Consider the following 26,398-nt stretch of genomic DNA (forward strand, 5'->3'; position numbering starts at 1 on the left):
ACCACATTCAGTTTTTTATCACGCACGTGCAAAACGTATTGCACCCGCGCGATAAAAACTGAACGCAATCGCAGTCAAAACTGACTGCAATTGCGTACCTACTCGTGCGGGTTTGACGCAATGCACCGGGACGCATTCAGACCTAATCCGGACACGCTCGTCTGCAAGGGGCCTTAAGCTCCATTTACACATCCGCAAATGGGCATTTGTTCCGCAATTTTGCAGAACGGGTGCGGACCCATTCATTTTCTATGGGGACGGAATGGATGCGGACAGCACACAGTGTGCTGTCAGCATCCGCATTTACCCTGATCTTCAGGTCCGCAGCTCCGCAAAAGATAGAACATGTCCTATTCTTGTCCGCAGCTTGCGGACAAGAATAGGCATTTCTATAGGGGTGCCGGGCGGGTGTGTTGCGGAGCCTGCGAGCCAGCTGTACAATTAGGGCACGGCCGCACCTGCAGGTTTTCAGTTTTTTTAAGTCGTTTTTTTTTTTGCCAAAACCAGGAGTGGATTAAAAAAAAGAGAAAATGTATCTGTCCTTTATACTTTCTGTCCTTTATACTTTCTGTCCTTTTATAATCCACACCTGATTTTGGCTTTAAAAACTGCATAAAAAAACCAAAAACCTGCAGGTGTGGCCGTGCTCTGACTGTCATCGTGCGTCAAGTGCAAGATCTGCCCTGAAAATCTGCATCAAAGTGCATCACATGTGAACATGGAGTATAGCTGCATCCTCTAGTTTCCAGGGCCTGGCCCAGCTGCCACCTCCCCGGGGCCAGGCGTCTTCAGATCCGCCTCTCACTGAGCTATAACTCTGTCTGCATCCTGCAGGAAGCGAGCACTAACGTCTGCAGCCCAGAGCCGGGTGTCGTACAACAATGTCTGGTAAGTCCTGGACCAGGCTGCTATTACTGGGACTACAATTCGTGGCAGTTATTGACCTTGAATGCACCTTAAGACGGATTTAAAATCTTTTTGCAATTTTGCAAAATATGTTTTGATAGTTGATCATCTTAAAAATCTTCTCCTTTAAGAGCTTGTGGTGGGTTCGGCAGCAGCTGTTTCATTCCTCCTGCACAGTTTACAGGAGAGAGATTTATCAAAACTAATGTAAAGGAACACTGGCTTAGTTACCCACAGCAACCAATCAGGTTCCACCTTTCATTTTCCAACAGAGCCCTGAAAAATTAAAGGTGAAATTTGATTGGTTCCTATGGGTAACTAAGCCAGTGTTCCTTTACATTAGTTTTGATAAATCTCCCGATACATACTCTTCTTGTTTCCCTCTTCTTCTTTATTTTTATATATAATTTATTTATTTTTTTTATCCTTTGGTTTCTTCATCTTTCCAAACAATGCCGCCTGCTCATACGCTTTCTAATAAGATTATTCTAAGGCCTTAATCTGTCAGCGCAGATCTGGTGCATTCCTTTGGGATTTTGAAAGCGTAGGAAATGGTTTGTCTGCTGTGTGTGTGTGTGTGTGTGTGTGTGTGTGTGTGTTTGTTTTTTTTTTCCTTTTTTAAAGGGGTTCTGCACTTTCATTTAACTGATGATCTATCCTCTGCATCTGATCGGCGGGGGTCCGTCACCCGGGACCCCTGCCGATCAGCTGTTTCAGAAGGCAGCGGCGCTCCAGCAGTGCCGCGGCCTTCTCACTGTTTACCGCCGGCCCACTGACGTCACGACTAGTATGAACTAGCGTGGGCGCGGCTAAGCTCTGTTCACTTGAGTGGAGCTTAGCTGCGCCCACGCTAGTTGATACTAGTCGTGACGTCAGTGGGCCGGCGGCCCGGCGGTAAACAGTGAGAAGGCCGCGGCGCTGCTGGAGCGCCGCTGCCTTCTGAAACAGCTGATCGGCGGGGGTCCCGGGTGAAATTTGATTTGCTGTTTCAGGCTCCACCCACTTTTCCTAAATTTTGACCACAGTCACCCAGTGAGTAATTGACACTTGGCATTTAAACTGTGATAATAGCAGGGAACCTGTCACCTCCTAAATGCATGTAGACCCACCAGCAGTACCTCAGGGTAGCCCGTAGTGTGATACTAACCATACTTCTCATCCTTTGGTGTTTGTAGTCCAGCATGGTTGTTTGTCATTTCCCCTGTTTGTCTGTACCACCGGAAGGGGGTCCCTGGGGTTCTCCGGAGGGGGGAACTACAACTAAGTTAAGCAGCGCTGTCCGGGTCCGCCATGCATCTTGCCGCAGTTACTACTGCTCCTGTGTTTGGTGTTGGTACTGAGTCCATGTTTGTGTGTTCGAACTCCAGTGCTTTTCACAGGATCCAGTGGTTATGGTACGGACGACTCGCTCTTTTTAGTTGTTGTGGGCAGGTAAGTGACGTTGTGGTCTGTTGTCTTTCTGCCACAGGACACTTAGGCCCCTTTCACACGAGCGAGTTTTCCGCGCGGGTGCAATGCATGACGTGAACGCAGAGCACCCGCACTGAATCCTGACCCATTCAATTCAATGGGTCTGTGTACATGAGCGTTGTTTTTAATGCATCAGTTCTGCGTTGGGTAAAAATTGCAGCATGTTCTATATTCAGCGTTTTTCACGCAGCCCTGGCCCCATAGAAGTGAATGGGGCTGCGTGAAAAACGCATTGCATCCGCAAGCAAGTGCGGGTGCGATGTGTTTTTCACTGATGGTTGCTAAGAGATGTTGTTTGTAAACCTTCAGTTTTTTTATCACAAATGGGAAAAACGCATCAAAACGCATTGCACCCACGCAGACAAAACTGACTGAACTTGCTTGCAAAATAGTGCGAGTTTCGCTGAACGCACCCAGACCTAATCCGTCACGCTCGTATGAAAGAGGCCTTACCTGTCGAGTTTGTCCTCTGCTTACTGTCTGCTCCTCTCCTTGCTGTTAGGCCTGCAGAGACTCCTGCTCTTCTGTGTCTTAGAAGAACAGGTCGTCTCTGGCCCTGATCTTACTACCAGGGATAATCAGGGTTAGTAGGGCTCTAGGTTTCCTGAGCATGAGCCGCCCTACCTTCTAGGTCTACTCATGCAGTTAGGAGTCAGGGCGATGATTAGGGATGTGCTAGGAGGTGTCCCGCTCCCTTATCCTTGGTTTCAGGCCTGGTGGCATTCCTTCCCCTCCCCACCGTGACAGTTGGCCTTTCAAGCCAACATAATTATGATCAAGTCATTATAGAGAAGGTCGGGGAAGAATTCTCAAAACTGGTGAAAAAAGTGAAGCAGTTGCCCATAGCATCCAATCGGATTCCAGCTCTCATTTTTCGGAGGCCCTTTGTAAAATGAAAGCAGTGACTTGATTGGTTGCTATGGGCAACTGTCTCCCCTGTGTATGGCCCAGGCCTCATAACAACATTGTTACACACCTCAGTATCTGCAGTGCTATATTGTACGTTATCCCCTGTAATATTACTCTATAGGGGAAGGGCAGCCATGATGTTGCACGTCTACATGTCATCGGGCTTTTTTTTTTTTTGGGAAACGGATTTCCCCATAGACGCCTAAAACATGGCAACGCATCTCTTTGGATTTCATTAATATCTCCTCCAGAAGTAAGACGTCTCTGTAGACACAATTAGTAATTAGTATTCCAGAGAGCCTCGAAGTGAAGATGTTTATTGAAGTTGCTCTTAGGTCGAATACAAAGCGCTTCTTGGAGACTACTGCGATTTAATGGGGGGGGGGGGGGGGGGGGGGGTCAGCGGCCATTCTGTTAGAGGTACTAAATGGGGGCCGTAAGGTTCAGTGCGCACTGAGTCTGACCGTGTGTTTAACACCTAAACTAGGACAATCCCCTTGTGTATATGTTAGGGCTCATTCAGACGGCCGTTTGTGTTTTTACAGAACGGGTGCGAACCCATTCATTTTAATATAGAGCATGTCCTATTCTTGTCCGCAATTGCAGACAATAGGCATTTTCTATGAGAGTGACGGCCATGTGCGGTCCGTAAATTGCGGAACGCACATGGGCCCGTATCCGTGTTTTGCGGATCCGTAATTTGCAGACCGCAAAACATACGGCTGTCTCAATAAGCCCTTAAAGGGGTAGTCCTATTAAGGCAACTTATCCCCTTCCCACAGGAGTGCTGGGACCCCTGCCGATCATGAGAATGGGAGTCCGTGCTCCCCGTCCAAATCTAGTGGCAGACCTGTGCAATGGATGCGGTTAGTGGTGGTTTTACTATCAGGGGTCCCTTAAAGGGAATGTTTTTTGTCGTGACGCCAGTTGCATTTCAGCAACTAAGGACGGAGTCCCCCTAAGTAGATGGTGATGGTGGTACCCAGGTGTAGGAATGCCAGAGTGGTGTAAGGGTAGCCTATAATGTCCCTTTAGGTGTGGCTGTGCACGTGTCACCGTGCTCCTACCTGGATATCCTGGGACCCCCAGACGCAGTCGTCCGAAGCAGAGCAAGGGATAGTTGATGAAGGGGACGAAGAAATGAATTGAGTCCAGACTTGTATTAAAGTTAAAAACAGCTTTAGGGCTCATGCACACGACTGTTGTTGTATTTGCGGTCCGTTTTTCACGGATCCATTGTTCCGCATCTGAGTTGTTGTTTTTTTTTTTCTCTCTGATTTAAGTCCTCTTCCGTTCCGTTATTGCACAAAACATATGCATATGGTTTTCGTATTTGATCCATTTTTTGCGGATCGGAAATGGAAACCGTAACTTATTAATCACCAAACACATGAGCAATATGGGCTGGGCATAGCATTTCTACAGTATAGATCCGCAAAATACAGATGAAATACGGATGTGTTCCGTGTGCGTTCCGTATTTTTTGCGGACCCATTGACTTGAATGGGGCCTCGGACCGTGATTTGCGGACAACAATAGGACATGGACTACTTTTTTTGTGGCACGGAATGCACATGGAGTACCTTCCGTTGTTTTTGACGACCCATTGAAGTGAATGGTTCCACATACGGTCCGCAAAAAGAACGGAAGCAGAAAGAAAATACGTTCATGTGCATGAGCCCTTACTTGAATGAACTTGCATCAGAGAACAATCTTCCAACTTTATCTTCCAACTTTATCTTGGTCACCAGCAGGTTTTGGCTTATATTCTGGCAGGCAAACACATTCGGTTCTGCTACATCTGTCACTCTCTGGCTCTGCTGTGCTGTCAGGATTAAATAGAAACTTTTCCTTTCTACTGGACTTCGCTTTCTGTAGTCTGACTCTATCTCTATCTTTGTCTTTATCCAGGGGACCTTTCCTCCTGGCTTCTGAGGCTCTTTGCTCTTGTTTCAGCAGAGCCGACAGGACTCTGCTGCCTGGCACGCAGCCTTCCCTTTACAGGGGGTACTTTAGACTCACTTCTGCAGGGCTCGTCCAGCAGGGAGGAGGGCCGGCTGCCTTCCCCTTGGGGTCCATTCACACGTCCGCATTTTGCGGACTGCACATCGCCGGCACTCTTATAGAAAATGCCTATTCTTGTCCGCAATTGCAGACTAGAATTAGACATGTTCTATTTTTGAGCGGATCCGCAAATGCGGATGCGGACAGCACATTCCGGCTGCATTAAAAATGAATGGGTCCGCACCTGTTCCGCAAAAATGCAGAACGGATGCGGACGTGTGAATGGCCTCTTAGAGGGGATCCTTTAGACACGACTTCTCCCCTAGACGTGGTCGGCTAGACTGACCTTCACTAACTAAACTCCTCCCTCTCTAGGGAGAGAGACTAGAATGGAAGAAGGTTCCATTCTATGCAAAGTAGCTCTGCCATAGATGCCGCCATCTGCTGGTGAACCAGGTATATTACATGTTAGCAGTCACAAAATTAGGACCTAGAAATAAATACACATGATGGCATTAAATCAAGCATAAGAGATAGTGGGGAGGGGTGGAAGATGGTAATGCCACTCTGGGGCGTTACACCTGCATGTGTATCCACCGCTCCATTCAGCTCTTTAGGACTGTAGAAGTACAAGCGCTCTACAATCTCTGCCAGCCCCATAGAGGTTAATGGAGTGGCAGCCTATACCTGTGACCAGGGGCGGAATAGCCATAGATCCTACCGGGAAATATCCCAGGGGGCCGCGGGAGGTCTACTCTCTACCGCTGGCTGGGTACATAATGATCTCTGAGTGGTAAATAAGGCTTCATGTGCTGCGGTCCGTAATGCATGGGCACCGACCGTAGGGCCGCCGCATGCAGACTCAGACCCAGTCACTTGAATGGGGTCAGCGATCCGCATCTGACGGGCCACACCGCAAAAAAGTAGTGCATGCGCTACTTTTTGGCGGTGCAGAGGCACGGACAGAAACCCCACTCCGTGGGGTTCTATGCCTCCGTTCTGCACAGACTTTCCGGATTGCGGACCCATTCAAGTGAATGGGTCCGCATCCGTGATGCGGGGTGCCACGGCCGGGCAACGGCTGTGTGAATGAGCCCTAACAGTGTGAGATTCAGGTACTCATGAACCCCACCAGCAACTGCATTTGAATTCACCTGCTGTGGCCCGCTTCTCCCGTTCTAAGCCCCCCTTGGGGGGCAATATATCTAATCTTCAGCAGCTCGGAGCTGCCATAGATTTCAGTTTCTGGAGTAAATGATGATGAATTAGCTAAGGCAGTGCCCTATCTCCACCCTCGGCATGCCCCCTTTTCGTAGACTTGGTGAGGGCGATGTAAAATGCATATACAAGAGTTACAAATCTGGTGGTTGCCAAAAACTGTTAGCTTTTCCCCTATGTATGTTATGACTGGGCTCACTATAGGGCAGTGTGTAAAATACTGGCGTTCCGTTTTTACAGTGCTTTTGAAAAAACGCATAAAAACACATTGCAGCCGCAACATTAGAGTGTAGCCAAAGGGTCGGGGAACCCTGTCTTATAGTCTTAAAGAGGAGCTCTCACCTCTCTGGACATGTCTGCTTTAGTAACTACTTGCATTCCCTGTGTAATACCAATTCTGGAGCATCTATTCTTATGTGATGTCATTCCTGTATTATTCCTGCTAGAATTTTACATATAAATTGCCAGCAGTCTGCAGTAAAGTACTGCTGAGTGTTACCGGTAGCAGACTGTGCAGGGACCCCCCCGACAGGTAACACCCATCCGTAATCAGTGCTGCTAGTGGCAGACTGTGCAGGGACCCCCCCAACAGGCAACACCCATCTGTAATTAGTGCTGCTAGTGGCAGACTGTGCAGGGACCCCCCCCCCCCCCAAATAGGTGACACCCATCTGTAATTAGTGCTGCTAGTGGCAGACTGTGCAGGGACCCCCCCCCCCCCCCCCCCCCCCAAATAGGTGACACCCATCTGTAATCAGTGCTGTTAGTGGCAGACTGTGCAGGGACACCCCCCCCCGAAATAGGTGACACCCATCTGTAATTAGTGCTGCTAGTGGCAGACTGTGCAGGGACCCCCCCCCCCCCCCCCCCCCCAAATAGGTGACACCCATCTGTAATCAGTGCTGTTAGTGGCAGACTGTGCAGGGACACCCCCCCCCCCCCCCCCCGAAATAGGTGACACCCATCTGTAATTAGTGCTGTTAGTGGCAGACTAGACTGTGCAGGGACACCCCCCCCCCCCCCCCGACAGGTAACACCCATCTGTAATTAGTGCTGTTAGTGGCAGACTAGACTGTGCAGGGACAACCCCCCCCCCCCCCCCCCGACAGGTAACACCCATCTGTAATCAGTGCTGTTAGTGGCAGACTGTGCAGGGACACCCCCCCCCCCCCCCCGACAGGTAACACTCATCTGTACCTTTACTGCAAGCTGCTCAGTTAATTTCTAAACTTCTAGTAGAAATAACAGAGGAATGGCAGTTGGCACAACGTACAGCCCACATGTCAGGAGAGGTGAGAGTGACTCTTTAAAGAGGTTTTCCATTGTATCTTTGCACTGGCCCTACCTACAACCAGCGTGGCTGGGGCTGACGGTTTGTGGACCCTACCTATCTCTGTTTGCCCTGACTGCTGCCAGTTTAGACCTACCCACACTATGAGGACACCTTTTTGAGTTTTTTCCAGTGCCACTTTAACTTCCCAGTCTGGCCCCGCACCATTCAATGAGTAATGACTCACTGACTTCAATGGCAGGAAGCCATCACTCGGTAGGTGGCATGGATTTATTGTGCACAGTAGATCCATGTAAGAAGTCTGCAGCGTACGTTATCTGTATCTGGCACCGACCGCTCCTTTACCTGGAGGGTCCGGGCTGTTTGTGCTTTTAATTTGTTCCTGGCACATGATCACCTTCTCGGTCAAAGAATAACATTGCCAAACTCTTGCCCACTGATAAGCATTGCCTTGCAGATGACACGTCTATAAGGCCACATGCACACACTGCGTATCGCATGCAGATGACACCTTCTATAAGGCCACATGCACACACTGCGTATCGCATGCAGATGACACCTTCTATAAGGCCACATGCACACACTGCGTATCGCATGCAGATGACACGTCTATAAGGCCACATGCACACACTGCGTATCGCATGCAGATGACACCTTCTATAAGGCCACATGCACACACTGCGTATCGCATGCAGATGACACCTTCTATAAGGCCACATGCACACACTGCGTATCGCATGCAGATGACACCTTCTATAAGGCCACATGCACACACTGCGTATCGCATGCAGATGACACCTTCTATAAGGCCACATGCACACACTGCGTATCGCATGCAGATGACACCTTCTATAAGGCCACATGCACACACTGCGTATCGCATGCAGATTTGTTTGTGGAAAATCCACAGCGTCATCCAGTCCCAGCGACGTAGACGGGATATATATATATTTTTTTAATCTCCTATACATACATTCTTATCATGTAAATTGACTTGCGGTAGGGATTTTGAAACCCTCGGCACGTCAACCGTTTAGGGTCGGATTTACGCACACGACGTGTAGTTTACGCGGACCAAATTCCATATGTGTTACTTGCGGATATTGTCAGATTTGTCCCAAATTTCACTCTCTGCGTTGCAAAGGGTGAAATTTTCATGGAAAATCCGCACAGACCATTGACATGCTGAGGATTTTAAAATTCTCACCCAAAAAAACGCCCTGTGTAAATGAGATTTGTAAAATGTCATTCACCTTGCTGATTACTGTATTGCTCTGTGGATTTTTGGTATAAAAATTCATGCGGAAAAACTGTGCATATGCCCTCGAGAGGGTGCAGATTTCACCCTTTGCAATGCAAATCCATGTGAAGGTCTGAAACGAAAAATGCATGTTACACGTGGATTTTTCTGCGGATATGCTGTATGCACATTAAAAATCAGCGTAAACGACACTGCCCTGTGCACGTAGCATTTTGGAAGCATAAGCTAGGTGCCGGCTATGTGGCTAAAACCTCCCACGTCACCCCTTTAACCTGTATACATGTGCTTGGCTCCTGCCCTATCATTGTAAGGGGTAAGCGGAGGGGCACCTAGCCTTTCTGCTGCCTGAGGCAAAAACTGAAACCCCCTTCCCTCCAGAGATTCTTTTAATGCCCCCACCCAGAATTCATGTCCCCTTCCCACCTCCACTTAATTCCAGGGTGCTGTACATCAAGATGGGGTCACACATAATATAAAAAGTACGATAAACCTGAAGCTAATCATAAGACTGGTACTGAAGGGGAGAGGACCCTGCCTGCAAGAGCTTACAATCTACAATTCGTAGAAGTTGCCAATTGCAATGCATCCTGGGAGTCTGTTTCGTTGCATTGTGTCTGGGCAGCAGATCGCCGTTCAGACCGCAGGATCGGCTGCCCAAAAAACGATCATTTAGGTTCCTGCACAAATGACGAGATCACCTGGTGAATGGGCGTTTCACTTCTTCAGGTGATCTTTGGCACGTTTAGGGCTCATTCACACGAACGTAAGGGCTCCGTGCCGCGGACCGCAAATTGCAGTCCGCAATGCACGGGCAAGTTCTATCATTTTGCGGAACAGAAGCACTCTGTGTGGGGCTCCGTTCCGTGCTTCACTTCCGCACCGCATCTCCGGATTTGCGGACCCATTCAAGTGAATGGGTGCGCATCTGTGATGCGGAATGCACACGGCTGGTGACCTGTGTATTGCGGAACCGCCGTGTGCGGCACGGAGCCCTTACGTTTGTGAGAATGAGCGCTTACACGGGCATATTGTTGAGAACGAGTCTAAATCCAGCTTTTAGATATTCTGCGTAGATTGAGCGGATTGAGGTGGTAGTCGGGGAACCATTGGAGAGATGGCGCCCCCCAACAACGAAAGGGATCGGTTTACGGATACCGGAAGTTATCACCCCCGAGTCGGTGTGTTGAGACTGGGGATGTCGGGGCACCCATGACCTCCTCTCCTGACAACCTGTCTGGGTTTAATATCTTTAGAACCTGTTCGTGGTCAACCTTTTCCCTCGTCACACGGAGCAGGACTGGTTATTTTACAGATAGATAGATTATCACCTCTGCCATACCCTAGTCAAGAATTTTTTATGCCATAAATGTGGTGCAATTTTGGCACAAAACATCACACACCTGTCCGTGCCCCAACCCCCTTTTCAAGCAAGTTAGAAAAGCTTGTACAAACACTCGGTGCCAAACTGCCAATTCGCACCACTTTTTAGGGCTTATGCACACAAACGTATTTTCTTTCCATGTGTTTTTTTTTTTTTTTTTCGGACCGTATCGGGAACCATTTATTTCAATGGGTCCACACAAAAAACTAACTGAAGTTACTCCGTATGTCCGCATGGTTTTGGCTCAAAGTCACTGACAGAGAATATTCATGGCTCTTTTTTTCTGCAACCATACTGCCACCTGCTGGTTATTTTCAGATATAGAAAGAACATTCCCATTATAAACTGGATATAAAGCAATATACCTGCATCTATCAGGGAAGATGGGAGTTGTAGTTATACAACATCTGGAAAGCCACAGGTTGGAGATTACTGATGTAAAGTGTCTTCTCCATTTTGATCTCTATGTAGATCTAATCTCAATAAATGTGAGTCGATGTGTAAATAGTTTAAAGGGAACTTATCACATGGAACTGAGCTGCAGGCAGTGGGTTATAGACCAGGAGGAGCTGAGCAGATTGATATATAGTTTTATGGGAAAAGAATAGATTCAGTATGACTTGCATTTTATTAATTTATATTGCTGCTCATTCTGGGCTTTGAAGTCCAGGAGAAGGTCCTGACACCCTGCCCTCTATGACTGTGTATACAGAGAGAGCGGTCACAGATTATTTATCGTTTTAGTGGTGACGGGTTCCCTTTAATTATTCTTGTGCTGATCCTGAGTTACATCCTGTATTATACTCCAGAGCTGCACTCACTATTCTGCTGGTGCAGTCACTGTGTACACACATTACTTATCCTGTACTGATCCTGAGTTACATCCTGTATTATACTCCAGAGCTGCACTCACTATTCTGCTGGTGCAGTCACTGTGTACACACATTACTTATCCTATACTGATCCTGAGTTACATCCTGTATTATACTCCAGAGCTGCACTCACTATTCTGCTGGTGCAGTCACTGTGTACATACATTACTTATCCTGTACTGATCCTGAGTTACATCCTGTATTATACTCCAGAGCTGTACTCACTATTCTGCTGGTGCAGTCACTGTGTACATACATTACTTATCCTGTACTGATCCTGAGTTACATCCTGTATTATACTCCAGAGCTGCACTCACTATTCTGCTGGTGCAGTCACTGTGTACATACATTACTTATCCTGTACTGATCCTGAGTTACATCCTGTATTATACTCCAGAGCTGCACTCACTATTCTGCTGGTGCAGTCACTGTGTACATACATTACTTATCCTGTACTGATCCTGAGTTACATTCTGTATTATAGTCCAGAGCTGCACTCACTATTCTGCTGGTGCAGTCACTGTGTACATACATTACTTATCCTGTACTGATCCTGAGTTACATCCTGTATTATACTCTAGAGCTGCACTCACTATTCTGCTGGTGCAGTCACTGTGTACCTACATTACTTATCCTGTACTGATCCTGAGTTACATCCTGTATTATCCTCCAGAGCTGCACTCACTATTCTGCTGCTGGAGTCACTGTGTACATACATTACTTATCCTGTACTGATCCTGAGTTACATCCTGTATTATACTCCAGAGCTGCACTCACTATTCTGCTGGTGGAGTCACTGTGTACATACATTACTTATCCTGTACTGATCCTGAGTTACATCCTGTATTATACATACTCCAGAGCTGCACTCACTATTCTGCTGGTGGAGTCACTGTGTACATACATTACTTATCCTGTACTGATCCTGAGTTACATCCTGTATTATACATACTCCAGAGCTGCACTCACTATTCTGCTGGTGCAGTCACTGTGTACATACATTACTTATCCTGTACTGATCCTGAGTTACATCCTGTATTATTCTTCAGAGCTGCACTCACTATTCTGCTGGTGGAGTCACTGTGTTCATACATCTCATGTACTGATCCTGGGTTGCATCCTGTATTATACTCCAGAGCTGCACTCACTATTGATACATCTCATGTACTGATCCTGGGTTGCATCCTGTATTATACTCCAGAGCTGCACTCACTATTCATACATCTCATGTAATGAGCCTGAGTTGCATCCTGCATCTATCCATTGTATTATATATTATGTGTATATTCCAGCGCAGTTTCTGGGGGGTTCTTAGTAAGTGTTCTGTTTGTCTTCAGGAAAGCGCGCACTTCTGGTTTTGGCTCATCCTGAGCGGACGTCCTTTAATTATGCCATGAAGGAGGCCGCTGTAGAGGCTCTGAAGAGGAATGGATGGCAGGTCACAGAGTCCGATCTATACGCCATGAAATTTAGCCCCCTAGTGTCCAGAGATGATATTACAGGTAATGCACCCATCAGGTGAGAAATCTATAGAGACCTACCATCATACACACATTCTGCACCGGTGGAGCAGCAGCAGCATGTCCTGAAAACTGTGTGATTTACACCACGTGAGTGCCACGTGGCTCTTATTGTAAAACACTACAGTGCCACAACATTGCGTGCGATAGACTGTCACTTCTTCTGACATGTCTCTTTCCGCAAATACTTGTGTTCCCCATGACATAACCATTTTGGAGCATCTCTTGTTAAAACCTGGCGTTGTGCTCCTGTTATTCCTCCTGGAAATATGACTATATGATGACTGGGAGTTTCCATTTCCCTTGGGTGTCTCTCTTGACGTGGTCCAATCACTGCAGACTGGAGGGACACACCTTACTGACAAGGGGAATAGTAACTCCCAGATGTGTTCCCAAGAGGAATAACAGAGGAAAGGCACAACACCGAATTTACAAGAACGGATGTGTCGGGGATTAACCGCCATCTATTACTGGATTCACACAGTAAATGTTTCCATTGGAAAAAATCCTGCAGCCGAAATCTGAGACTGACCCTTGGCTTTCTGCAGGTCGGCACGTGCATTAGGTATGGCTTTGTTTGCAGCCCTGCCGGACTGTGCCTATCACATAGTTCCCATGCACTTGAATAGCCGCCGTGCAGTGGCGTAACTAGAAATAACTTGGCCCCACAGAAAAATTTTTAACAGCCTCCCCCCCGTCCAGTACTGTGACTAGTCCAGATGGCTCTCTGACGAGGCCCGGCAGCAGCACCACCATCTGTTTCCTACATGGTCACTGCTTATAATGTCACTGTATAATACTGTTGAGGGGGCCCTGACAATAAAATATTTTAGCGCTCCTCCTGGGCGGGCCCCTTCTGAGTTCAGGCCCCAAAGCAGCTGCTTCCCCCGTAGCTACGCCCCTGCCGCCGTGTATTACTATATTTCCCCTGTAGCGACTGTTCACACCATATATACTGCCTGCAGAAAAAGTTCAGGATCCTGAAAACTTCAAGTATGGTCCAGAATCTCTGAACGCCTGGAAGGAGGGGCGGCTCAGCCAAGACATTGTGACGGAGCAGAAGAAGCTGGAAGCTGCGGATCTGGTGATATTCCAGGTACAAACGGCTCTACTGTCTAAGAACTGCCCATAGCAAATGACCAGATCCCACCTCTGTTATCGTATCCCCTTTGGATGATAGAATCCGGAACCTGATTTGGTTGCACTATTTTTTTATTTTATTTTTTTTTGCACCAGTTTTGATAAATTTCCTGCAATGAGTGTTTGTTTTTCTTTACGTTTGACAGTTCCCGATGTTCTGGTTCGGACTCCCCGCCATGCTGAAGGGCTGGTTTGATCGAGTTTTAACTCAGGGATTTGCTTACAACATGTCCTCCATGTTCGATGCCGGACCATTTAAGGTAAGATTATCAATAAGTGACGACACCTTGATAGGCCACACCTGTGAGGTGGGATGGATTATCTCGGCAAAGGAGAAGCGCTCACTGACACGGATCTAGACAGATTACTGAACAATATTTGAGAGTAATGGGTCTTTTGTGTCTGTAGAAAATGTTTCAGATCTTTGAGTTCAGCTCATGCAAAATGGGAGCAGAACCGAAAGTGTTGCGTTTATATTTTTTTGAGGGCACACTTATTGTCACAATTTATTTTTTATAGTGCTAATATTTTCAGGGGAACTGTCTGTATAGCGCTCTTTCTGCGGTATAGTATTTGGGGGCATTGGGGAGCACAGCGGGAACAATATAGGGGTGGCAGCAGGATGGTGAGCTTGAGAAGGTGGGGAAGATGGAAAATTGAGGAATCTTAAGTCTGTGGCAAACTCTGCAGAGACGAGCTGTAACTGAAATGATTATCATGGCGGTTTGGGTTGAATGGAGAAATGATTGTCATGGCGGTTTGGGTTGAATGGAGAATATAAAGAAATTCTACATCAGAAGAGACTTTGATGGGTGTAATAGGCATTTGGTGCTGTATTCTCTTGTATGTTTGATGCTGAAGGTAGCCTGGCTTGGTGCTGATAAGGAGGCGCTGGTCATCACAGAGAAGCAGCTTCTGAGGGGGTATTCTGTGGTTTTTGGTTCTGCTGGGGAAATATTTCATGCTGCACTATGGCATTGCTAACCCCACTGCCTTGTGTCGGTTTACACCTGTCTACAACATGGGGCCTCTTATTTATTTTCCAGGGCCACTATGTAGCAGAGTTGACCTCAATGGTATAGGTGGTCCAGACCTTCACAAGCAACTAATGCAGCCATACTGGTAGCTGGGACCACAAAGTCTACCGTGTAGTCCTAGTTTCAGATCATGGGTAGAAATCACATCAGTGGGCGCTACTGAAATTTAAAGCGTGTACTGTATCCAAATCAAGGCACCTCGCAGCGAAATTGGCCACCACCACCACTCCTTGACCCCTCTCGGCACTTTTGTGGCCAGTGAGGTCAAGGGTCATCCCGATTTGCATACAGCGTCTGCTATACACACATCTGTATCTAATGCATTCCTCATTCAAAAGGGTCCTTTTACATGGACCGATCTTGCAGATTATTGGGAACAAAACAGACGCTCCAGAGATGATGGTGGCATTTATAGGCGGTAATCCTCCCCCCGCTATATGGGGACAAGCGATCACTTGTCTCCATAGAGAATCATTATTCCTGCGCAGCAGATTATTGGTTATACAGCACCATCCGCTGCACAGGAACGATGATTTTTGGTGCCGGCAGAACGACACAATCGCCTTATACAAATACTCATCCCCCGATAACCTGCCAGATCATCGGTCAATGCAAAAGGACCTTAAAGGGAACCGGTCACTGTGAAAATGCAGTGTAATCTGCAGGCAGCCTGTTATAGAGCAGGAGGAGCTGAGCAGATTGATATATAGTTTTATGGGAAAAGATTCAGTAAAACTTGTATTTTATTCATTTATATTCCTGCTCATTCTGGGCTTTGACTTCAAAGCCCAGAATGAGCAGGAATATAAATGAATAAAATACAAGTTTTTACTGAATCTTTTCCCATAAAACTATATATTAATATGCTCAGCTCCTCCTGCTCTATAACCTGCTGCCTTCAGCTCAGACATCATGTTCCATGTGATAGGTTCCCTTTAAGCTGCATTACCAAACACAATGGAGGTGCCAGGCTTGTTCCATTTTAAAGGGGTTATGTCAAGATTTAAATGCATCCCCTACCCACAGTACTGGTGGGGGTCAAACTGCCAGGACCCCCTGATCATGAGAACGAGGGTCCTTTGGCCCCCTCCCTGTTTGTACACAGCTGCTCATTCATTTTCCATGGGATCGAGACACAGGGATAAATAGCGCAGCGGTGCTCGTCCTCAACCTCTGCTCCATTCATTCAGGGGAGCACAGTGATCAGAGGGGGTCTTGGCAGTCAGACACCATCTCCTGTCCTGTGGAGTAGGGATTTTTAAACCTTGGCAGAACCCTTTTAAATTTTCCAAATGTTTTGCTGGATGTCTGGAAGGCGAATCCATATTTTAATATAAGACAATTACTCTGAAATCTTCCTTCTTTTCACAGAATAAAAAGGCAGTTCTGTCCTTCACCACTGGGGGGCTGGAATCCATGTACAGCCCAATAGGGATCAATGGCGATATGAATGTCCTTATGTGGCCAGTCCAGGTAACATGGCTGTTAATTCTGTACTAATAATAAGGGCAATGGATGTACGGGCGCCAGGCAAGAGAAACACTGTCATGCCCAGGCTGTCTGTAATGCAGTTAGGCTGCATTTAAAAAGCCTGTCACAGCATGATCAATGTAATTAAACCAGGGATACTGCCTCATAGGGTTGATCCTGCTGATTAAAATGATGCCTTTCTTTTCTCTGTATGTTAAACGGCTGCAGAGATATGTGTTTTTATTCATATGTGCAAATGAGCAAGTTGGAGCACCAGGGGGCGGGGCTGAATCCGTGGAGCACTGCTTTTGTAATGACCCCTGTATTCTGCACACTCCCTCCTCCCTTTGATTGACAGGGCTAGACATCAGCATGCTGAGGGCAGAGCTGTGTCCTAGCATCTACACATACATTACTTACAATGAGAAGGGTGGATTTCTATGCTTAAAAAGCTAATATACATTTATTACTCCTTTATTCACAAGCACAGTATATGATAAAGCAACCAGAAATATGTTTTAGCTTTCTACGTATAGAACAAAAAACAGTTCTCTATGTGGTAAGGCTTTAGCTTGGTTGTAAGTTACCAGATATCCTAAGTTCAAGTGCCAGCAGAGAATTATACATAGTTTATAAGGCTTAAAAAAGACATCTGTCCATCCAGTTCGGCCTGTTATCCTGCAAGTTGATCCAGAGGAAGGCAAAAAAAAAACTGAGGTAGAAGCCAATATTCCTCACTTTATGGGAAAAAATTCCTTCCCGATTCCAATCGGGCATTAGAATAACTCCCTGGATCAACGACCCCTCTCTAGTAGCTATAACCTGTAATATTATTACGCTCCAGAAACACATCCAGGCCCCTCTTGAATTCCTTTATTGTACTCACCATCACCACCTCCTCAGGCAGAGAGCTCCATAGTCTCACTGCTCTTACTGTAAAGAATCCTCTTCTATGTTTGTGTACAAACCTTCTTTCCTCCAGACGCAGAGGATGTCCCCTCCTCACAGTCCTGGGGATAAATAGATGATGGGAGTGATCTCTGTACTGACCCCTAATACATTTATACATATGGTAGTTATTAGATCTCCCCTCAGTCGTCTTTTATCTAAAGTGAATAACCCTAATTTTGATGATCTTTCAGGGTACTGTAGTCCACCCATTCCAGTAATTACTTTAGTTGCCCTCCTCTGGACCCTCTCCAGCTCTGCTATGTCTGCCTTGTTCACAGGAGCCCAGAACTGTACACAATCCTCCATGTGTGGTCTGACCAGTGATTTGTAAAGTGGTAGGACTATGTTCTATTTATTTTTTTTCCTCTTTTTCTTGTTATTTTCCTCTGATTTAACCCATAATAAAAGGCTGTGGCCTTACTATATTGAGAATAGAGGTTTCTATGCTTAGAAACTGAACACACATTACTAATTTACTCACAGGCACAATACATGATTATAAAGGAACCAGTAATATATATTAGCTTTTTAAGTATAAAAAAACCTTATTCTCAATATGATAAGTCTATAGCCTTTTGATATGGGTTGATGGAGTGAATTAGAGAGAAAAATATCAAAGACAAAAATCTAAAAGTCTGTCCCAAGATTCAAGCCTAGGACATCTACATTCAAAGCCTCATCATATTAAAAAATGTGGTTTTTCTAGGCGTAGAAAGCTAATACATATTACTGCCGTCTTGATAGTTATATATTGTGTCTGTGAATAAACCCATACCTCCGGATTGGGTGTGTATACTTATGTTTTGGGTGGAGTTAAGAGGTGTGGTTTAGCATGAAAAATGTTACCATGACCTATTGTCCCTCTTTCTGGGAGGTATGATAAACCAGTAATATGTATTAGCTTGCTAAGTCTAAAAATCCACACTTCTTATTACAGTATGGCTACAGTAAGTAAGTGTAGATGCTAGGACCCTCAGCATGTCTATTCCTGTCAATATAGAGCACAGGGTGTGTTACAAATCAGTGCTCCAAGGATTTGGCCCTGCTCCTGGTGCTCCAACTTGCTCATTTGCATTTCAGTAAAAATGCAGATGTTTATTAAAGCATTATATTTCTTTTGTCTGTACATTAATCAGCATGATGAGCCCTACCAGGCAGTATACTGTGTAAATGCCTCTCGTGCAAGGACCTGGTCCAGTCCGTAAACAATCCACGAAGAAAAGGAAAAAGATGTCCAGCACTGAGATGAAAAATACATCTCCACATAGATCAAAACGCGTTGGTACATTACTGCTTTCTAACAAATCTAAAGCTAAATAAAGACTGAAGATTTTATTTTCGTGTTAGTGCTGGACATCTTTTCCCTTTTTCTACCAGGCAGTATGCTGGTGACCGAGCCTCTTTTAATATGGATACAGATGGAGGATCTCATGATATCCTCCATAGTTCTGTTACCAGCCATATTAAAATCAGTAAAGATGATGGCTACGAGGCACAGTCTATGGAAAAGAGTGGCGCCGTTTCTCCTACAACCCAGTTGGCTTCTTTGTGTTCTTTCCCGCAGAGAGGAATCTTGAACTTTTGTGGCTTCCAAGTGCTGGAGCCTCAGATCAATTACAGCATTACCCACACTCCTCCGGAGCAACGCTCCCTCATCCTGAAGGCATGGCAAGCTCGCCTGGACAAGATCTGCGAAGAGAAATGCATCAACTTTGCAGCCAATGAAGATTTCGATATGTCCTTCGCAGGGGGGTTTGTGCTGAAAAAGGAAGTGCTGGAGAAGAAGGCCAAGAATAAATACGGGCTGACCGTGGGCCAACATGAGGGTAAGGCCTTACCTCCTAATAGTCAAGTGAAGGCAAGCTGCACCGGGCTGTGAGCACCACCGGCCACTCCGTCATATCCAATAAAACCACCTTTCATTTTAAGTGCTTTGCCTCCATTTACTTTACATGCCCTCAACCCACTAGATGCCATATTGTGCCGAGTCCGGAAATCTGCACATATTCTGATAGTCCGTATTACATGACGGGTAACGATGGTGGTCAAGGGAAAAGCTTGAACTGCTTGTGTACGGTTCTTTAAGCAGTTAACACTTTCCACTATTCATCGAAATCTTGGGGAAGGGAGGATGTGAAGTGGGGCTGGCATTCAGCTGAAAAGGACCTTGGCAAAGAGCTCTGTCACTGGTCATCGCTGCTGAACATTTCGAGTGATGCAGAATCTCACAATGCTCCTCCTACATGTCCTTTTCAGCTGGATGCCAGGCATGTACAAGCCACCCAGCCAAACTTCTGTACTAGGAGCGGAGTTGGAGGAGTTCTTAGTATAAACTGGTTGAATTCTTTACCCATCATGGAGTCGGCAGCCTCAGGTACTCCAGCAATTCCCAGTATGCTCCATTCCTTATTGCGGAAGTCCTGAAAACAGCAAATGTATATGCTGGGATTTGTAGTTTCCCAACAGCTGGAGTGCCAGAAGTTGCAGAATCCTGATGAATTTGACTTTTTTTTTTCTTTTTCCCGGCCTGTGACATAATAGGGAAACCATTGTTTTTGTAGATGCTTAACCCTTTCTACCCCGGGCCAGTTTTTACCTTCCTGCCCAGGGCATTTTTTGCAAATCTGACATGTCTCACTTTATGTGGTAATAACTTTGGAACACTATAACTTATCCAAACCATTCTGAGACACATTGTACTTCACGACAGTGGTAAATTTGAGTCAATATATTTTTCCTTTATTTATAAAATAAAATTTACCAAAAATTTGGAAAAATACACAATAATGCAATATTTTTATAGAGCCAGTCGATACGGACGCGGCAATACCTAATATGCATACTTTTTTCTTTCCTATTTTTTTTTTTACTTGAAATTATTTTTTAATTTTTTTTTATTATGCAAAACTTAAATTCTCCCCCCCCCCCCCCCACAACTTTTGGGGGTCTCATCCCTTGTATAATGCATTACAATACATCTGTACAGCTTACTGCCTTTGAGATCCAGGGGGCTGGATCTCACAGGCTAACAGGGAAGGCAGCCATGATGCCTAAGGAAGTCATTGGGCTGCCGTCCCAACCATCGGGTTCCCGTCACAGCAGCACAGGGACCTGCACATGCCGTGGTCAGCGCTGACCATGGCATAGTGAGGGTTAATGTGCCGGCATCTGTGTTTTCACCGATGCCGGCGCATACAGCAGGGGTCCGGCTAACGGGAACTGCCGGTCCCCTGCAGCTGATTGGGCGGGCACAGCTCCTGCGCGCGCCGTAGTCACTTCCTGCAGCGCCGTACTATTACAGCGCTGGTCGGGAAGGGGTTTTCTGGGATTTTTATATTGCCAACCTATCCTCAGGGAAGCTCATCAATATCAGATCTGAGGGGGTCTGATACCCGACACTCCCACTGATCAGCTGGATGAAGGGAATGCCACGCTCCACGTGAGTGCAGCCTTCCCTTCGTGGTTTACCTGCTCGCCGTCAACATCGCAGCGTTGAGCAGTGTAATTACACCTCAGCCGTCCCATTCACGTTTATATTCAAGTGTATACTACAGAGCCGTGCCATAGAAGTGAATGGGGCGACTTGTAGTTCCACCTGCTCACACGGAGCACAGCCTTCCCTTCAACCAGCTGATCCGTCCGACACCCCGCCGATCTATCCTGAGTATAGGTCCTCAATATTAAAATTGCAGAAAACCCCTTTTAAAGGGGACCTGTCACCTCTCCTGACATGTCTGTTTTACTAACTACTTGCTAACTGTATTCTGTGCCGATTCTCCGATATTCCTGCTAGTTTATGAGTAAAGGTCCATCTGGGTGTTACCAGTTTAGTGAAGGGGGTGTCCGTCCCTGCAGCCTCATACTGGCAGCACTAATTGGACAGTGTCAGACTTTGAAGGGACACCCTCCTGTTGGTAACACCCAATTGTACCTTTTGTTCATAAACTTCTAGCAGGAATAGTAGAGGCAGAACAGTCAATTAGAAATGTTCCAGAATTGGCATTTAATATGGAATTCTATTACTTACTAAAACAGCGACGTCAGGAGAGGTGACGGGTCCGATTTTAGTGATGCCATCCTAATGAAACGTTCGTACCTACCACTGTGGTATGTCTGTAGTGAATGGGATTTGTTAAAATTGCATTCCCGCAACATTGCTGCCAATAGCAAATCTATCCCTCACGGCTCTGGGTTTAGCAAGCTGCTCTCATTCTGGTGGCTCAGTGGTTAGCACCGGTACCTCCCGGGTTTGAATCTGACATCTGCATGGAGTTAGCATGTTCTCCCTGTGTATATAGATTTCCTTACATACTCCAAAAATATACAGATCGCCCCAACTGCACAGCCATCCCTGTGAGGAAAGCACATTACAAATGTTTTTATAGTTTGTCATTTATATATGAAAGTAACTTTGCTGCAGAAAAAAAAAATATTGGGCCAGATTTATCATTAGCTCAAGTCAGAATAATGGAGTGAAAAAGTCCCAAAAAAGTCCCAAACGCTAAAACTGCGCACAAATTTGCGACTTTTTTCTGCTCTGCACTATGCTCGCCAGTTTTCTGAAAGTGGGCGTGTTTTCTTATGTAAATGAATCTCTAGACAGATTTACTATTGGGACTATTTAAAAAAGTCGCAAAAAAGTCGCAAAAAAGTCCCAATTTCACTCCAGTGAGGACCATGCTTATCTTATGAGACTTTTTAATAGAACATGCGACTTTTTCATAAAAACGTGCGACTTTTTCGTAAAGATGTGCGACTTTTGTAAAGCTGCTTACTGACGGATAAACTGCTACCGTCAAACCACATTTATTATAGTCTTAAAGGGCCGATCATAAATCTGACTTGGCTAAAACTGACTTTAGCCATATGTGAAAGTGGAGTGAGCTGTCAGAGGAATGATAAATCTGGCCCATTGACTCCACCTAGTGGAGTTTGTGTGTATTGCAATATTCCCCCAAATCCACCATATACATTGATTTGCTGTGGTTTTAAAATCTGCATCACAGGTTATTTACACTATGGATTTTATTTTTTGCAGATGAGATTTAAAATGTCACCCACTGTTGCTGGTATTGTAACACGGCAAACATTTGCTGCACTCATATCTGCAGTGTATACGTCCCCCCCCCCCAACCAGAGAACATACCTTTTTTTTTTTTAAAGGAGTTTCCCAAGACTTTTATACTGATGACCTATCCTCATCGTTGGGGGTCTGACACGCGGGACCCCCACTGATCAGCTGTTTGAGAATGCATTGGCGCTCCTGTTAGCACTGCGTCCGTCTTGCAATGTACGGCGCTGTGCTTAGTAAGCTGCATTACGGTTGTGCTCGTTATCACAGCTCAGTCCCATTCATTTCAATAGGGCTGAGCTGTGCCTAGACCAAGGATGCTCAACCTGCAGCCCTCCAGCTGTTGCAAAACTACAACTCCCAGCATGCCCTAATAGCTGTAGCCTGCCCAAATATGCTGGGAGTTGTAGTTTTGCAACAACTTGAGCATCCCTAGCCTAGATTAAGCTGCAAGAAGGGCACGGTGCCTTCTCAAACAGCTGATCGGCGGGGGCGTCGGACCCTCACTGATCAGATGATGACCTGTCCTCTGAATAGGTTATCAGTATAAGGGCTGACGCACACGGCCATTGCCCAGCCGTTCCATGCTGTCCTGTTCCTAAGATGGCTGCTGATGGACACGACTCGGCCTCCTCCATTAAAGGACACTGCACCCGCACTAAACTCTCAACAGTGCAGACGGCAGGTCCAGTGTATATGAATGGAGGAGACTGAGCGATAGGTCCGGTCCCATGACTACATCTGCATTGACGGCACAAAACTCGGCCCACCAGGGGGCGTACCTTACAAAATAGGGTGCAGAATCAACAATGGCTACACTAGTAAGTGCCATATAGTCATTGGACAGTAGCCAACCCCTTTAAGAGAACAGAAAATCTGCATTAGTGACAGCAATATAAGGAGAGACATTAGGTAGGTATGCCATTCTGGGAAAGCTGAAGAGGAATCAAAGCAATGAACGCAGACTGAAAACTTTAATTTTATTGATTTGAGCTGTTTACAGAAATATAATTGCAAAGAGTATACAAATGTTCTGATAGAAGCAAAATATCCTTTCTTTAATATTTAACACGTTATTACAAGATTGCTAAAAACAATAAAAATACCTCTGCCCCTCGACAGAACAAACTGTGTGTAGCTGGTATAAAACAAACTGCCGCTGGTCTCCCCGGAGCCATGCCCTGCACCGCTCGCTCGTGGGTGGAGGATGGAGAGGCTCAGCAGGTCTGCCTGGTGCCCCCTATGCCACTGACGTACAGGCTGACCCCCCCTGCTTTGCAATTACACATAAAAAAAACAAGTCCATGGGGCGGTCAGCAGCCATGAACCTGGAACCGGCAGAAGCTTACGTCATGATGGGAGCATGCGATGTGGGGGTCTGCATGTACATCATCTAGAACAGTGTACCTCGTCCTGGATGTCACTCACTTATGAAGGAAGGGGTTCATCCTCCATCCAGATGACAGAGCATTTCTTCTTCTTCTCATGTAGCGGTCGGTCAGTATAACAAGTTAGTGTCCTACCCGTCTCCGCTTATTGTTTGATGCATTTACGAAGATGGATACAAAGTGTAAGCCGTCTGGTAATGGCTTTTAGACTGTCAGTGAAGTTTCTGACCTACGAGAGGTCTAAACAGAAAAACGTACTTCGCTGTGGTCTATGGCGGTATAAATCTTGGGCCGAGTGTGGGGACAAGGTTGTCAGACCAGAATACTCCTGCATACCTTGCTGGAAGCTGGAGTCCGACAACCTCACGTTCCCACATCCAAACTGCATGTGCACAAGGACCCCAGGTAAGTTACAGTTTCACTAATACAGGTCAGGGGTCACCAACCTCCTAGCTGATCGGCGGGGGGTCCGGCGTCCTGCACTCCCACCGATCACCTGTTTGAGTGCAGCACCAGCGCTGCTCCCATTAAGTCAGTTCATTTTAAAGGTAAGTAAGGGGGGGGGGGGGGGTTTCCTGTTTTTATACAGCCACCTCGCTCAATGCCAGTTTTTATTTTTACCTCATGGAGAACTACAGGTTTTAAAGCCAATGAGCTTCCAGCAGCAAATCACGGGGTTCACGTATATGGACATGAAAGCCTTGTCTTTATGCACCGATAGGTGGCGCTATAGAGCGTCTTCCTTCTGAAAAAGCAATGACGGAGCCTGCAAAACATGGAGACAAAAACTTGCCCATAATGGTCATCATGTATTGGAAGGGCCAAAGACAGATCATGAATCACAGGCTAGTCTCACCCCTGTATCCACAGGACAGGTTTTTGTTTTTTTACTTATTTAATCCACTTGGCTGAAGGTGGTTTCATTATTAGTAGAAAACTATCAATACTGGGCCACAGTCCTTTGTTTCCCTTTGCGAGGCCGGAGCATTAGCCCAATTCATGACGAGGCATAAATGAGTAAGTCCGTGCGCCTTGCAGGAAAACTACGCTGACTTCATTCATGGCAAGGCAGGCTAATGGCCGTGGGGTGTCGGGATGCATAAAACCGTATGCAAAGGGGTTTCTAGATCTATAGGGCCAAACCGAAATGAAAACACCAGACCAAATCGCCTCTCCATACACCCCTGTCCCCCATTCCATATACAGCAGCATTTCCAGTTCTTCCCTTTCCCAAAAAGGAGCTACAGAGACAAAGACGGACAAAATCTGCCACAAATGTGTGCAAAAAAAAAAAAAAAATCTTATGTATTGTATTTATATAGAAACCTTTCATTTTTATATACTATTATTATATATACTTCTGCTAACGCACTTGGTCCAGTACATGTAGCAAAGACCTAAATACAAAATTGAGCTTTCAACAAACAAAAAAAATCCCAAAAATTAAAAAACACGTTAGATAAAAACCAACAATTAAAAACCTTAGTCAAAAAAAAATAAAATATAATAATAATAATTAAATGGCCGGCGATGGGCCTCAAGTTCCCTTCATATCGGTAATAATCCTGCGCTACTGAAACTGTTAAAATCCAGAGACTGGGTGCTTTTTAGCACGTCAAGCTCCAGTATCCCATGATGCTCTGCAAAGCCTGCGCTGCCAGAAAGTGTCCAATTGCAGATGCTATGTCTCCGTGAAGATGACATAATACACAAAGAAAGAACACAGGAGGAAAACGGGCGACTAGAAACAGATTAGGTACTAAAATATATCTACATGGCTCAATAAAGTTAAAGTCGCTGCCTCTGCTGGCCACCAGGGGGCAGCAGAAAACAGGGTTAAGTGCAGCATTACTTGCCTAACATGTCTTGGCCCTCATCCAGCTGCTGTAGGGGCCCCGCTGATGGGGCCACGGTAGCACCTGCATACTACATCCAGGTCCGCTCTGCAAAGAGCCGTACCTCCGCCACCTCACTTGCTAGCACAGACCGCTCTGTAATAAGACCGTTATATGCATTAAGCGTACACTATCACAGCTTCTTGGGAGGGAGATTAAAGTGATTTCTTCAAGGAGAAAAATAGAGGAAGAAAAATATATATATATATATTCTGTACATATTTATATATACATACATACACGCCTACATAAAACACACGGACAAAAAAAAAATGAAATAAGAGGTAAACATTACAATCACTGAAGAAAGCCCTGACGGCTGAGCGCCCCCTGCAGGGGTCTCGGGGGTTACGGCTTTCTGGAGTATGACGTTATATTAGCTTTGTAGTCTTGGTCGCTAAATACTGAACAAAGACGAAGAAGAGTCTGGAGGAAAACAACACTAGAAACCGATTCTACTTGGACCGTGACCGATAAACGGAAGAATCCAGTTTATTATCACGGCAGCTGCTCCGGCTCCACCTGAGAGGGAAAAAACAGAAGAAGAAGGGTACAACATTTAGAGGGAATGTCTGACTGCCTCAGTATATGCCATTAGGGCTCATGCACACGAC

The 26,398-nt window shown here is 46.0% G+C and overlaps 2 protein-coding genes across 10 annotated transcripts in view; one reads left to right on the top strand and one right to left on the bottom strand.

Annotated features, from left to right (window-relative positions):
* The first annotated feature begins 738 nt into the window (after window positions 1-738).
* LOC120980807 (NAD(P)H dehydrogenase [quinone] 1-like) lies at window positions 739-19,358 on the top strand. Its single transcript, XM_040410104.1, has 6 exons — window positions 739-888; window positions 12,650-12,814; window positions 13,798-13,928; window positions 14,119-14,232; window positions 16,381-16,477; window positions 18,990-19,358. The coding sequence occupies exons 1-6, from the start codon at window positions 882-884 to the stop codon at window positions 19,307-19,309; spliced, it is 834 nt and encodes a 277-aa protein (XP_040266038.1). The 5' UTR covers window positions 739-881; the 3' UTR covers window positions 19,310-19,358.
* A 4,104-nt stretch (window positions 19,359-23,462) lies between these two features.
* NFAT5 (nuclear factor of activated T cells 5) overlaps window positions 23,463-26,398 on the bottom strand; it is a 124,597-nt gene continuing 121,661 nt past the window's right edge. For 8 of the 9 annotated variants that reach the window (XM_040410098.1, XM_040410096.1, XM_040410095.1 and 5 more), the window contains one exon: window positions 24,490-26,306. The gene's annotated coding sequence lies outside the window, so the exon portion shown is untranslated. Of the gene's footprint in view, window positions 26,307-26,398 lie in introns of all 9 variants that reach the window. The other variant, XM_040410094.1, reaches the window with a different exon arrangement.

This window comes from Bufo bufo, chromosome 10 (assembly GCF_905171765.1).
Source record: "Bufo bufo chromosome 10, aBufBuf1.1, whole genome shotgun sequence".
Classification (NCBI taxonomy): Eukaryota; Metazoa; Chordata; class Amphibia; order Anura; family Bufonidae; genus Bufo; species Bufo bufo.

Coding starts and splice junctions, on each gene's coding strand:
- LOC120980807 (XM_040410104.1), top strand. Junction 13,929..14,118: donor CGGATCTGGTGATATTCCAG/GTACAAACGGCT, acceptor TACGTTTGACAG/TTCCCGATGTTCTGGTTCGG. Junction 16,478..18,989: donor GAATGTCCTTATGTGGCCAG/TCCAGGTAACAT, acceptor TGTGTTCTTTCC/CGCAGAGAGGAATCTTGAAC.